This window comes from Uranotaenia lowii, chromosome 2 (genome assembly GCF_029784155.1).
Source record: "Uranotaenia lowii strain MFRU-FL chromosome 2, ASM2978415v1, whole genome shotgun sequence".
NCBI classification, from domain to species: domain Eukaryota; kingdom Metazoa; phylum Arthropoda; class Insecta; order Diptera; family Culicidae; genus Uranotaenia; species Uranotaenia lowii.
Window position 1 is genome coordinate 386826006 of NC_073692.1, and position 16324 is coordinate 386842329.

Here is a 16324-nt window from a genome sequence, read left to right on the forward strand (position 1 = left end):
TTGAATAAAATTATTTCCAAAAAATACCATAAATTCAATTTAAAACAAGGAATTCAATTTTTTTAAATAATATAGTGGTTTGGAAACCATAGAAGCTTTGATTATTTAACCTTAACAGTAATGCTCCTTGAATAAAATGGAAGAATCACAGAGTACAGCAGGGTTACAAAAATTTGTTTGGAAAATGATTAAATGAATAGGTTAAAGGAAACCCCGGGTTTTTCATGATCATTGTATCAAAAGACAGTAACAAATTAAACTAGATTGAACTGCTGTAGCGATTTGCTTTGAGTCTGAAGTGCAGATAGAATTTTGAGACAATTAAATCAGGAGAAGTATAAAAAAAAATTCTCTTTAAACATTGTTTTTAATGGATCGTTTACTTTTGAATATTGATTTTCTAAATTCATAAAAGCTTCGGTTAAGACAAACGTTTCTACTCTAGATCGCATCACGATAAATAAGTGTTTTCACAAAAAAGTTATAGCGCTTCCTAGTGTTAACTGATTTTCTTAAACATTCAGTTTTTTTTTTAATAACAGATGACAGCAATGGATTCAGATGGATTCATATATGGATTCAAATTATTCTAGATAATTCTAATAATTTCACATTATTTTTACTCTCTCAGACTGCTGACAGGATTTGCCAGCCAATATTGAATTTTAAGGATTAGAATATACTTTTTTGGCATATTTTTTCGTTTAAACAGCTCTGTTACTAATTAAAATAAAAAAAAAGTTTTTCAAAGTTTTTGATGACATCGTTAAGTTATTTGTTTAATTTAAAAGTAGTGAAAGTCAAAATTAAGATAATAAGCATCTGTAAAATTATAAAATACTAAAATATATTCATTTTTTTAAAAATTCAAATAGAAAATTTTCAAAAAAATATTTTGTATGGGGGGTCACCGACAGAATATTTTAATTTTTGGTGAAAATGAACCGGAAAAAGCTCTACTTTCAGCCCATGCAAAAATTAGCGTTACTGTATTTTTTTTCTTTAAGTCCTTCTACGAAACACACCGTGTCCAGTGACAATCAACAGGATGTGTTGGTTGCAGCCGTTTATGGCTGAATCCCACCCCCGCCAAATGCTACATGGTGTGGCCAGCTAATCTGTCACTAACTTGCAACAGATTCAGCCAATGACGCTCGCAAACTTACGCCTGATTGCGGTGGTTTTAGCACTGATAAGCTGATGTAACTCTGGGCTCCCTTTTCATCAACTATCATTTCAATAGTTAGTGATTATACCGTTGATAGTGATGGCGCTAGTAGAATAGGAAATGCTCACACAGGAGCCTATGGTTCGGGAATGATGAGCTAGATGTCGCCCAAAATTTCTGGGCGATAAAATATTCTTTCGTTTGCTTAGGGAATTACATCAGTTTATCAGTGGTTTTAGTACTGTTAGTGTCAGTTTCAACTACGGTTTGTAACTGAACCCGTTCTAATCACCATGTGGTCAACTCATTGTTTGTTTTGGATTCAATTTGTAACGTGACACCCACATAAGCTAAGTTATCTAATTTCAAAATGATGCTAGCAGCTTCTATCCTTAAAATTAAATTTGTTGGAGCCTTGACAATCAACCGAAACTATTTGAATACTGTTGAACAAAAAATCATGTCATTCGGAAACCAAAAAAACACGAATGCGTTTAATGGAAAAGGTAAATAACAAACTTTTCAATCTACAATTCAATTTCTACTTTCTGGCTCAAGCCGAACACTGGTTTTGACAGATGGAACTATCAACCCGATTGCAGCACAAGGCCATGAGAACCAATTTACTGACACTTATTTCCCGGTTTCGGTCCCTACTGCTTCGGTTGTCGGACATGGAAAACAGATTGAAGAAAGATACCGGCAAATCAAATTTAAACTTTTCGATCGCCATTGAAAAAAGTTCCCATCGATTTGACTTGACGCTGGCTTCCGTTACCTACATATAGAAGGTATAGGAAACCGGATTCGATCAAGCAAATTGAACAACAAGCTCCCCCCAGCCCCCATGTTGAGTCCCATAATTTGTCAAATCTCGACACATAATTGATGGATTTTCGTTTTCTCCAGCGGGCGGCGGCCAACCGAGGTAGTGGATTCTATTTCCGAAATCTCTGTTCAGCTTCCGGTGTCCTGTGGAAAACACATTGCCATGCTCTATATCTCGATAGCTTCCGGCGGAACTCCATACATTATTCACTTTGGCGGCACAAACGATAAGACACTGCAAATTGGCAATTATCCCTTCATTATTCGTTTGATGTGTGACCTAAGCGCCATGTGGATGCTAGAAGTATCGCAGAAGCATCATAGATCAGCGCACTGGACACTCCATTCTGGATCCTTAATTTTTGAAACTTCGTTTTCGAAACAGTAGCTAGCAGTCATTGGTAGAATTAATCCAACGTCCAACGTCCGCTTGTCTGAGACGTGCTAATTTTGTTTTCCGATAGGCCTATCCGACGGAGTGGAAATATGATAGTGATTTTTCCAGGAAAATCCATACGAGAGACTGCTGGCTTTTTTGGGTCTTTATTATCTGATCTGTAATAGACAGGAGGACATTTATACTGATTTTTGGTGGGTGGGGGATTTGGGTGGAAAATCTGAAACTAATAATGAAACGTTTCATCTTTCTGGCACTTCCTTCTTCTTGCAGACTAACCATCAAAGCTGGCTGCCCGATGAATTTGGCGGACTTCCCGATGGACATCCAGCGGTGCCCACTTAAATTTGGATCCTGTAAGTATAATTAGCATAAGGTTCGCAAGACATTTCTCGATGAGTGAATTTTAGCGAAATTTTATATCATTGAAAAATTTACATTCATTTACTCCAAATATATTTTCTATGGGTATTAAAAAATATATACATTGTTAATGAAAAAACAGGTTGTTTTAAAGTTTCAAGTTCAAGTTGGTTGGTCCGGGTCAATTTTATCGGTGGGCACCTAAAATTAAAAAAAAGGTATTGAAATGTTTTTTTTTATTTCATCGTTGGTCATTTCATTGAAAGCAGAATAAATATTCCCCTCATGACAATGAAGAAGTAGCATTAAGATTTCAGACCAACAAACAAAACTTAAAAAAATAAAACAGAAGAATTCAGTTCAAACTACATGTAGATACAGTTCAAAGAGTTCAAAAGAAAAATTTAAAACCATTAATCAGATTTATTCTAAACCACAATTAAAAATGTTTTATGGTTTATATTATGGTATTTATAAGCATTCAATAATGTCATTGAATTGTTTACTTTAGCTGTATAGTGTTTAAAATCGTCAATTGAATTTTAAAATTTTTTGTAATATTTAATCGACATGAGTATTCCAACGTCAAGCTGTTGCTAGTGTTGTTATTTGTGATTGGTTAGCCGCTCCAGTATTTTTTGTTGGTTATGCGAATTTGCTAATCGTTCATTTGAAAGCGAGCCATGGGTAATCCCAACTGAGCACCCATCCGAATATATTTCTTTTATCAAGATGAAATTCTTGTAGTTCTGCCTTAAAATATGTAAAAGGGACTCAGATTTTTTTTCTGAAAATATTTAAAAGAAAGGATTATCTGATCATAAAGAAAAACCCGAGAAATACACTTCAAAAGTCTAAGTTGCGCCAATTTCAAAATATTTGTTAAATAGGATTAATTTTTCAGTTAGTCAAAGGTGTGATTAAAATATTAAAATATTGAATTTGCAGCAGTTTCATAGAAAATTAAAATCTTTTTTTTAAATCAACATTAGAGATAACGACTGTTAAATTTCCATATAAATTAAATAATTCACTTTTATTGGCTGAACACTATCAAATTGTTATTTCAATTGCTTTCTCTGCAACAAAAATCTTTAAATTGCTATAGAGAAGAATAATTTGAAAAAAAACGAACTTTTGTGTTTAGTAAGCTTTGATAAATACATTCAATGATTAAAATAAAGTGATAGAAATTGTATCCACTACTAAGGACATTATAATAAACCAATAAAAATACATTTTTCCACTTTGATTTTAAGTTTCGCCAAATTCACGGCTTCGCCATTATCTCGGTGAAACTTTTTTTTTACATGATAAAATCGAAAAACTACTGTATTTCATAATTCAAGTATTTCAAATTAAAACGATAACGTGGATTACAATTTTGAATCGTGAATAAGATTCTCAACAAATCAAATATCAAAATCAGATTTTTTTGAGAATTAGTTCTTCTAAATGCGAAAAAAGGTTAATTTGAAAACACAAATTTAAAATGAAGATTAAATTTTCAAAATACAGAATCAATCATATTTAGTCAACAAAGATCTCGAGTTCCCAAAACTCAGAAAAAACATGGAACTGAAAAGACTTGCAAATCTTAATGGATTGAGATCTCTGTTGTAAAATCTGCAAAAAAGATAAGATTAAAAGCATAAAAACATGTTTAGTGCATCACTAATTAAAATTCGCTATTCAGCTATGAGAATTTTTGAATACAAGGAAAAATTTCAATTCGAATTTCAAATTTAAAACTGAAATTGAGATAGAAAATCAAAAGAAAAAACGATATTGCCGATTTTTTTTAAACTTGATGATCGTTCAGGCTCATAGGAGATCATCAAGGAATTTCGAACGGAGAAAGAACGGACTTAAACACGCAGTTTTATAGGTAGCAAAAAAACTTTATTGGATAACGATAACGCGTCGATTTGCAACAGGCCAAACATAATTATTGAAAAACGATCGGCACGCCAGCGTTGCAAGATCTACGGATTTTAAGCATTTCTACAGAGCTACGGATCGATGTTCGAAATCAACGGAGTTTCAGCATTTCTTACGGATTCTTTACGGGTTATCGAAAAAGTTATAGGGATTCTGCGGATAAACGAAAATTGTACCTGACGACCAAAATAAAAAAGGTAATCAAGTTTCATTTTGCCAAAATCAGTACATTTTCCGATTTTCGTCAAACCTACGGATTCAAGCGGTTTGCAATCTCGCAACGCTGCGAAGCACTGTTAAGCCTTGTCCACACTAGGAGACGGTTCGTCTCGAGACAGTCTCAGCGTCTCCCAATTTGTAACCGGTTGGTTACAAGTCGTTTGATTTTTGTTTTCATTTTGTAGTTTTGTATATTTAGCTCTAGAAAATTCATGTTCTTTGTCCAGTCTGTATCACAACAAGATAGCACCACAGTAGGCTACATTTCACTGCTGGCTGCTGTCATTTCACAGAGGAGGAAAAGGAGGAAAGAAAAAGAGATAATGGAAGGCGAAAAGGAAGCTTGCTTCCGTAAAAATCGCTCTCTTCTAAATCAGGCGTCCGTGAGTTAAGTCGGTTCCCTTACAGTGTTCGTCAACATCCAAGGATTTCACCCGAGAGATAAGTGTTCTACTGCTACACGGATCGGCCCGCAGAGCCTTAGTGGTCTCGCGCATAAACGTAAAAGACCAGCATCATCGTCCTCGGGTTCTGCGGAACTCTAAATTCTTCCCTTCTCGGCCTGTCCGGATACGGGGCACTCTCGTGGACAGGCCGATCAAACGCCAACGAAGAAAGTCGCCTGCAACGACCGAGTCCAGGAACGCCCGCTGGCGCCGACGGTTTTGGCACCCCGTCAATACGCCAATACATTGACGGCCCTCCTGCTTCCGGAACTGGATTTCCGGAGCCACGACGCACAGTGGGCCAAGAACTACACTTTTGCGGTCAAAATTGACTGCAGACCAGAGGTTTCGTTGTAGCTCATTGGTGTCTTCGACAAAGCTACTCGACTATACTTGAATTAGTTCGATTTTTCCCGCAAAGTGACGCCGAAATCTAACTTTTTACAGAAGCAAGATACAGGCATGGTTTCTTCTACAAAGTTGTTCATTATACCTTTTACATCAACTTTGTAGTACATTGTTAAGCTCTAAGTTGTGTTCTTACCTTGCAAAAATAATAATTTAAGAAATACTTGCGACACAACAGCACTTGCAGCAAACCCACAAAAACAGTGAAACAATTACACGCCACACAAGACACAGAACATTGTTTATACACACAGAAAACACGCCACAAGAAAACTTTAATAAAAAAAAAAACCTAGAAACATGAATTTTCCGGGTTCTTGTATTTTATCCGTATAGTCCTTGGTTACCCAGTAGCCAGCCGGCCCTGATGTTCCGTACTCTTAGAGTACCTTGCCTTGGCTGGTCTAGCCGCAGCTCATCAATCCGTAACAATTTTCTTCGAGAGACACTGAGACCGTCTCAAGTTTCCAACAACAACAACAACAACAGACAACAAAGTTCGTCTCATAACAAAAATCGCAGTTCATGTTGCCTAGTGTGGACTAGGCTTTAATCAGAAAACGATACACACTCAATAAAGAGTAGGCACAAGTTCTTACATTGTTTCCCAACCAAAATTTAGGAAAACAATAGTAATATTATTTTTAATTTTTCATCATTTTTTTCCAAAATTGATCATTTGAAAAAGAGGGAATACATAATTTTGCATTATTCACACTTATACTTATGCTTATATCTTAAATATTCCAGATTGTCAGGTTTCATTAATTTTATTCCCAGCAAACCTCGAGAAAACTAAAAATTGGAATGATTTGCTATGCTTTTTTCCTTTTCTTCGTTTTTTTATTCTACTTCATTATTACCCGAGATTTTTCCCGTTACAATCTTGAAATGTTTATTAGGAAGACTTTTAGTTAATTTATCAATAAATTAGATATTTATACAATTCCTCACAAATAATGTAAAGTTTAAAGTAAACACAATATTCTGTGTAATTTTGAGAGACGTTTATACATACCTAATTTCTACAAAGCTTTAAAACGTTATTCCAGCCACCGTAAACTTTGCAAAAAAAAATTCAATGTGAAGAAAACATTGCTTAACCAAAACATAATGTTGGCATTCTAAAATATATTTTTAATTCAATAATTAAGAGAAAGCGATGCACAGTGGGGATTTTCGAGCCAAAAAAGGGACCCAATTCATGCAAGGAAGTCTCGCATAAAAAACAACCATTCTTTATGTAAAAAAACACAAAGAATCGAATGGTCTACACCGCTTTTTGATAAAATGACTATGAACGTCTCATTTTATCCGATTTCCCCTATTTTTTTGGATGTAAAGTTATAATTCCGATTGTAGCAATCTACCTGTCAACAAAAAAGTCATAAAAACCATACATATTTATGTAAAAATGTCGGCTGAATCGATTGGTTTACTCCAATTTTTGTTTCAACTACGACAAATGGCTCATTTTGTCCCTTTTCCCCTAAACATTAGAAATTTTTCAAAGAAATGCAGTCAAACAAAGTGTAATCCAAAAATTTTTCATCATGAATGATTATTTTTGGTAGATTTATTCATCCTCTAGCTAATCGTGCCGCTTTTTTGCACTAGAATGAATAGAAACGGCTAAATATCTCCAACTTCTTCTTGCTTTTTTAAATTTTTGCATAAATTTCACTGTAACAATCGATCAATTCACACAAACAATACAAAAACCAAGTGATTTAGTGTAAAATGTATCGCTTAATCGAGTGGTGTACACCGCTTAGTGCTCTGCTTACGAGAATAGCCGCAATCACCCCGATTTTCTCTAAAATCGAGCTATAAGTTGAAAAACATCATCATTACAAATGACAGTGCATCAGAAAATACAACAAAAATGATTGAAACAGGTGTAAAATTCATTGTTGAATCGAATGTGTGCACCGCTTAGCATAAAGTTGACGAGAAGAGCCTCAATCACCCCGATTTTCGCTGAATTCATCCATTTTTTTTTAAATACATAGTTACAAACGAGAATTTAATTCAACAGATGCAAAAAACATTGAAACGGGTATAAAACTTATTGCTTAATCAAGTGATTTACACAGCTAAGCGTGAAGTTGACGAGAAGAGCCTAAATTCTCTCAATTTCTTCGAAAAAAAAAACATTTTACCAAACGAAAATGCAATTTAACAGATAAATAAAACATTAAATCAGGTGGAAAACTTATTGTTGAATCGAATGAAGAACACCGCTTAGCACTGAGTTGACGAGAAATGTCTCATTTCCCCCTATTTTCCCTAACTTCATTCATAAACTCATACAATATGAACCAAAAAATCGTAGTAACAAATGAGAAAGTATCAGAAACTGATTTTCAAGAAATTTAACGTACAAATGAGTTTTGACATAACAAAATGATGTTTTACATTGACATCCTTTTTTTAATGGGAGGATCGCATGGAGTAACTCAATTTATTCATTTTGTAGGGGAGAATGAAGGAAAGGGAAGGAATACTTGGTTCCTTCGCTATATCTCGAAACAGGAATGTCTTACAAATAACAAATGTTCTCGAAAAATGTGTCAAATAGAACAAAACAACAATGCTGTTATCTCAACAAATTTTTAAAATTTTATTTTTCGAATTATTGAACATTGCTTGAAAAATTTAACAAAATGTGATTTGAAGATCTTTTTTTATCACTTTAAAATGTTTCTCACATGAAAAAGTTATAAGAAATATTTATTTCAATATGTCAATCGCTAAAGTATGAAATGATCTTCTTAATGCCATATTTTCAAAGCAATAGTAAACTCTCTTTTTTTAAAGAAGAAGTTTTACAAAAATAATGATAGGTAATTAATAGGTATAATTGATCCCTAGAGCCCAAATAGATATATTTTTTTCTGAATGGATCGTGATCATTGGTTATCATGAAATTAATAATATCTGTTCAATAACTAATGTTTAAGAAGTAATTATTCGCCTAAAAAGACTGAAAATACTGTATTTATCTTAAAACTTGCAAATTGCGCCTTAAAGTATGCAATAACTCTAGGGTAGAATACAAACTTTTAGAATTCTCTTTGTCTGATACTCACAAATTGTGAATTGAGAACAAATATGGCAAAAAATAGTCACCGGAAATAGTCACTAGGCCCTAGGGTAAGACCACCCTGATCAAGTCTCCTTTAGTGAAGGATCAAGTCTCCTATAACTTAAAAAATATCACAACGTTTTTAGTCTAACGAAAATGCTTCTAGTTGATCTACGAGTTTATGTATCGTTCCAACTTTTGGAGCATATAAACTGGAAATGAAACGTTATCAGAAAATGCAAAAGACGGCGTGTTACTAAATTTTCCCAAAAAGATATGATGAAAATAAGAAAAGGGGATCAAGTATCTCCATTCTCCTCTGCTCATTGTATTCAAGCGACTCAAATCAAATATATTCAAGTACTTTTCATGAAATTTTATAGAGAAGAAGGTTTTGGCATCCAGAGATGATTTATTGTATTGAAAGACTCCTCCCACTTTCAAAACGTGAAGTCAAAAGTCCTGTCCCGAAAATCACTACCAATCATCATATGCATGACTCATTCAAAGAAACACTCCCACTACAACTAATAACGGTCTAGAACTTCAAAATTTACCAAAAACTTCCAACAATGCCTCAAAACATGCTCGACAAACAAACTTAAAATGTACCGATATGACATTCGAATGCCGTTGTCGAAACAGCTTCCTCCCGATAGCATCTTCCTGTAAACTACATAAATTGAACCAGTCAACCAGATCACATCTTCATTTGTCGCAAAACTTTCCTATACCTTGACCCTTCCCGACACTCCACTTCGTTTAATATGGAATGGAGTTTTTCCATGTCTACGAAGCGAGCCGTTCTTCATACATAACTATAAGATACTTGTATATTTTCATATAACATCCTCCAGGAACGTTGGCTGGTTGTTTTTGGGGAGTTTTTATCCTCCGAAGAAATATGTAGAAGGGTCAAAAAAGAGTTATGACTATTGCCACTTACAACCTGTAACCCATCCTTGGAAGCGATTATGGTAGGTATTTTGTCCTTTTACTATTAAGGCACCTTCGTTCGATGTTAGGCGATCAACCTACCGAATGGGAAGTGTTTAATATTTATGTCCACTTTTGCAGGGTGTCAACCTCGGTTAGGGCTTTCCGACATCGACATGACAAATTTCAATTTCCATCTCAATTTAACAGCCTTCATTTTTTTCACCCACTTTACAACGCACTTTTTTGGAGAAATAAAATTAGAATTTTTCTGGAGCTTTTCCCTGAAGGAAGAAAAGTAGACAACAAAACCGAACAACTTCTGGGAAAAGATGTTGCTATCATCCGGACAATAAAAAGTATTGGCTTCCGTCAGTTGCTGGACAACCAAATCTGTTTTGACTTTCTACCTATACACGTTATTATTTTCTTCGGAACTTTTCTTCCAGCTGTTGTTGTTCGTGGGATAAGCACTTTCTCAAGGTCTGTTGTACACAATGAATGATACCTCCCACACGCCCCTTGTTCTAAGTTATGCACCAGAAATCAATTCTTGTTTTTCTTACTTGGAAATTGCATATGCTTTTTGCTCCAACGCGTTGCAACGGTTTTGAAACTAAGTTTCTCAGTTTAATGAGCTTGATCAGAATAAAGAGTAAAGTTCGACACAAAATTCAAAATTTATTAAAAAAATCAAATCGTTAGGGGAGATGGGGGCATAATGGCCACCTTAAGGAAAACGGTTATTTAACCATAGAAAATAGCTATAATATGAGGTTACATTATTGTTTCGTGTTCAGACACTTGAAAAGCCTATTCCCCAATGGGCTGAAACGTGAAAAACAAGATGAAAACGTTAAAAAATGCCTTTTAAAAATTCTTGCCAAAAGCTGAAAACCAGCCACTGTGGAGGCATAATGAGAACCCCCCCTGAGGCAGTATGAGTACCATTAATCAGGGCAAGATGTGCGTTTTCTGCCGGGGAATCTTGCAGCGAATTCAATTCGATGAAGTCAGGTGAGTCGTAGATTCATCAAAAAAAGCAATAACAAAATAATCTAGGTCTGTTTGTAGAATACAAACAATTCACGCACGCTCATACATTATGTTCTTTGTTCGGAGGATGATGCTACTAGCCGTATAATGCAACAATAAAAAAATCGATCATGAATTGTAAATGCAAAAAAATCACCTCGAACAGAAATCTAACGCTAGTCTTTTGATTACCTCTCCGACACCTTACCAATAGGCTAAATCGTCGGATGAAAACTAGTCAAGGTGTGGCGCTATAAATCAATTTTAATTCGCTGCTAGATTCTACGGCAGTAGATGCTCATTATGCCTCGATAATATGGTGCTCTATATGCCCCTAGTCAACAAATTTAAGTAAAAACATGTTTTAAAATTGATAAATGTGAAAAATCAAAAATTTTATGATGGTAAAAATTGAGAAACAATGTGTACATCATGTTGCAGTGCGTACATTCTAGATCAAGGTTATTTTAAGATCATAAGAGCTTATTTCGTGGTGCTCAAAAATTATAATATTTTCGTAACTTGAGTACCAAGCTAGTTTTTTTTAAATATCTCTGTAAAGATGATAAGGAGATTCCTTTTTTTGTGAAAAATTAATACTATAGGAAGTACGAAACAAATCCTCATGAAAATTTATTTAAGAAAATACGTACTTTCGTAGAAAAGAGTAGTGCTTATTATGCCCTGGGTGCTCGTTATGCCCTCATCTCCCCTATAACTGTCAAGCGTGACAGAAAATACACACGTGAATATTAGAATTTCTCACAACTGATAAATTGACAAAGCATCACGAAGTTGATAAAATTTAAAATTGCCTACATTGACAAAATTGAAAACTTGATTGATAAAATAGCCAAAATTGGAAATGCTGGCAAGTTTACAGAATTTTCAATTCATTTTTTTTAAGGTCATAATAAACTTAATTTTCAGGACTGTCAGAACAATCTTAGTTCTCCAAATTTAAATAAAAAAAAATGTTAATTGTTAAATTGTTAAAAAAATCCATAAATTGTTACAAACTATTCAAACTGACAAACATTCAAATGTGTTGAAAAATTTCAAAATTGTTGAAACTGAAAATTGTCAACATTGACAAAAATTAGAAATTTGTCAAAATTTACAAAATGAACAATTGAAGAGAAAATGGGCAAAATTGATCATACAACTTAAATTGACAGAATTCATAAAATTTAATACAGGAACAGAATTAACAAAAACGAAAGCCAAAACAGAAAAATTCATAAATTAAAACAAAAAGACGATAATGACAAATCATATACAGTACCGTTCATAATTGTATAGAAATTGGAAGCACGCGCACTGTCACTTCGACTTTGAACTTCCATAACTTTTCACTCTGATGATATTTTTTGATCAAATTTTTTGCGTTAGATAGATCAACTATCACACTATTATAACACAAAATTTGAGCTTTCTGGAGTTTGTGTGGCCTGAGAAACAGTAATTCTACGAAAATCGGACTTTTTGGACTTTTTTCATTCAAACTGCAATATCTCTGAAACTACGCTAATTTTTTTTATTAAAATTTTGCACAGTGATTGTTGAGATATGAAGAAATGGAAGTTCAAAGTCGAAGTGACAGTGCACTTGCTTCCAATTTCTATACAATTATGAACGGTACTGTACATTTGACAACATTTATTTAATTTGTAACCTTAAATGAAACCTGGAAAAATTACCCAAATAGAAAAAATTGTCGTAATTTTGAAAATAGAAATATCAGACAAAAAGCAGAACTGACAAACTTTCCAAAATAACTAAATTGACCAAGTTGAAAAAAAATTCCTGATTTTAAAAATATGAAATTCAAAATTTTCAAAATTATAAACGTTATAATTGACAAAATTTACAGAACTAAATTCTTAAATATCAGAAACTGCTAAAATGCGGTTGAAGCAGAAGAAAATTTTAAAATTGAGAAATTGCAAAATTATCAGAAAAGATTAATATAAAACGAAAATTACAAATTAACATAGTTTGAAAAACAACAAAATGTCAAACTAACCAAGTTTTTGTTTAAGAAATGAAAAATATGACATTTATTAAAAATAACACAAATTTCAAAAAACAAAATTGATTACAAAAAAATATAACAAAAATGATGCAAACTAACTTAACTCAGTAAAATATTCAAAATGACAAAATTAGCAGAATTGTCAATATTCAACAAATTACCGAAATTTATCATACAGAAAAACTCAGGAAAAAATATGCTCCATTCAAATTCCGAAAAAAATAACAAAATAGCCAAAATTGTAAAGCTTATGAAAACAATAAAATTAATATAACTTTCAAAATTTTTAAAAAATGTAAAAATTGTCCAGAAGTGTCAAATTTGATAAAATTGAAAAAACATGGTCAAAGAAGAAATTAAAAAATAATCCATGTTTTCGAAATTGTGAAAGCCGCTGAATCATTGAACTGATGAAACTGACAAAATTATAAAACTGTAGGAATTGTAAGTGTAATTGTGTAATTGCAACAAAAGTAAAATTGGTCGAGTTTGAAAAATGGTATAATTTGTAGAACTACCAAATTGTTCAAAATTAAAATATTATTGAGATGTTTTGAAAAAAAAAATCACAAAAAAAAGACATAATAACAAAATTTTAAAAAAATTAACCAATTTGCTAAAATGCATAAAATGGATAAATTGATAACACTTCTCTAAATCCTCGTAACCCACCTTTATTTCATATACAAAGCAAAAAATTAGCTAGAAGAGAAAATTGTATATTTGAAAATAAATTTTCGTAATAAACCATTATTATAAAAAAAACTAAAAACAAATGAAAAAATCTAAAACCACAATGAAATGAAGGGTTCATTAAAAAAAACATTTTTTAATATAACTTTTCTCTATATCTAAGTTAGAAATATTTTAACTTTTTTTTTAATGAAATTAATTTATGATTTTGTAATTGAAATTGCCATTGTTTGTAAGAAATTAGCAATCAATATACTTTCAACTTATTCTTAGTTTTCTCAAAATTCCAGCTAAATTATCTGAAATTTCCTTTTGAAGTAGACTCCATATCAATCTGAATCTAGAATTACCGCAACTGTCTTAGGAAAAAATATGTTAAAATAGGATTAAAATTATCTAACTGTTCTTCCATAATTTATCTGAATCATCTCACTTTAGAAAAATTGTCAAAATTGTCTCGAAGTGATCCAAAAATCCTTTCTGAGACCTTTTAAATTTTGTTTCTTAATTGACTGCAATCTATTCTAAAATTAAAATTGAGTTGATCATGAAGATTTCGACTGTATGTTTTAGTGTTCAAATTACGGCAAATCAGTCCAATTTTTTATTTATAAACGACGTTTAATTTATTCCGACGTTTCGGTGTTTATTGACACCATCATCAGGGATCCTACAATGTTTTTTGAACAATATTATTGTAAAACTAAAGTGTATTGTTTGTGTGTTGATTGTCCTATTTTCTAAGCCTACTTACAAAGTTGTCGTTTATTACTTGTTTTTTGTAAAAACGTACTGTCCGGATTATTTTATGCAGAATCACTGTAACGGTAGTTGGAAATGTTATAAATTATCATATTAAACTGTACTATTTCTTACGATTTCAAATTCAAAATTTTTCTCCAAAAAACTTTCTATGAGAAGCACTGTGGTGTACTTTCAGGCGGTACTATTGTTTTGCAATGTTTCTTCTTGCGTTGTTTTATGTTCGGTCTGATTATCGATATTTTTGACATCTTTCCGGTATATTTTCTTATAATTGTGTTGGTTTAATATGTTTAAGACAGATGCAAAAATAGAGTTTAAATTGTTTACATCTGTTCTTTGGTTGACTGTGTTGGGTGTGTTGAATATGTGGCACATTTCGAGAAAATTAAGTGTGTATTTGTTAAAACTTGTATCTAATACAATTGTTTTATCGATGTTGAATGTGTGGTTTGTTTCTATAATGTGGTCTATGAGTGCTGTGTTGTCTTTCTCTCTGTTTTTCTCCGCTGCTCTGGTGTTATTTGTAATACTGTCTTGTTTTTTCTTAAGCATTTTTATGTTACTTTTGTGTCCGGAGAGTCGTTGGTCGAGCGTATTTTTGGTGAGACCAATGTATACGCTCGAGCACGGCTCTTCGCATGGAATTTGGTAGACGACATTTGATTTCTCACCAATTCTCTTCGGATCCTTAACTCTGCTGTGCATGTCTCCCACTGTCATGTTCTTCCTGCTAGCGATCTTGACATTGGGATAGTCCATAGCAAGGCAGTGGATCAGTCGTTCGGTGAGAAGCGGTATGTATGGAACCGAACGATATACCTGTTCTGCACTGGAAGCTGTACTACTGTTGGATGGATGGATCTTTTGCTGGTCTATTGTGATGATGTTCTGCTGAGCTGCTGTGACGATGTTTTGCTGGTCTGCTGTAAGGATATTCTGCTGGGTTGCTGATTGGATGACTGCTTGATCGGGTGTCGGATGATTGATGGACGGATTCAACTGATTTAAGTGATTTGGTGATTGTGATGATGATTGGTTGAGATGGTCAGTGGATGAATGGTGCGGTGAAAGTTGTTGCTTGATGTTGTTAGATGGTTGATCGGCGTGTGGTTTGTGGTTTTGCTGATGTGATTTTCTGCTCTGGATATTCCGGTTCGTGTTTATCAGTCTGTTGATTAGTTTTTTGGGGTAGTTGTTTTGTTTAAGGAGTTGATGGATGACATGGTAAATATTTTGGTTCTCCTCATTTCTGGATAGCAAGGCGACACCCGATCAAGCAGTCATCCAATCAGCAACCCAGCAGAATATCCTTACAGCAGACCAGCAAAACATCGTCACAGCAGCTCAGCAGAACATCATCACAATAGACCAGCAAAAGATCCATCCATCCAACAGTAGTACAGCTTCCAGTGCAGAACAGGTATATCGTTCGGTTCCATACATACCGCTTCTCACCGAACGACTGATCCACTGCCTTGCTATGGACTATCCCAATGTCAAGATCGCTAGCAGGAAGAACATGACAGTGGGAGACATGCACAGCAGAGTTAAGGATCCGAAGAGAATTGGTGAGAAATCAAATGTCGTCTACCAAATTCCATGCGAAGAGCCGTGCTCGAGCGTATACATTGGTCTCACCAAAAATACGCTCGACCAACGACTCTCCGGACACAAAAGTAACATAAAAATGCTTAAGAAAAAACAAGACAGTATTACAAATAACACCAGAGCAGCGGAGAAAAACAGAGAGAAAGACAACACAGCACTCATAGACCACATTATAGAAACAAACCACACATTCAACATCGATAAAACAATTGTATTAGATACAAGTTTTAACAAATACACACTTAATTTTCTCGAAATGTGCCACATATTCAACACACCCAACACAGTCAACCAAAGAACAGATGTAAACAATTTAAACTCTATTTTTGCATCTGTCTTAAACATATTAAACCAACACAATTATAAGAAAATATACCGGAAAGATGTCAAAAAT

The 16324-nt window shown here is 33.6% G+C and overlaps 1 protein-coding gene across 2 annotated transcripts in view; it reads left to right on the forward strand.

The window, feature by feature from the left end:
• Nucleotides 1-16324, forward strand: part of LOC129744601 (gamma-aminobutyric acid receptor alpha-like) — a 214538-nt gene that overhangs the window by 154196 nt on the left and 44018 nt on the right. For both annotated transcript variants that reach the window (XM_055737216.1, XM_055737217.1), the window contains exon 6: nt 2667-2749. In XM_055737216.1, coding sequence (XP_055593191.1) covers nt 2667-2749 — 83 coding nt within the window. The remainder of the gene's footprint in view (nt 1-2666; nt 2750-16324) is intronic.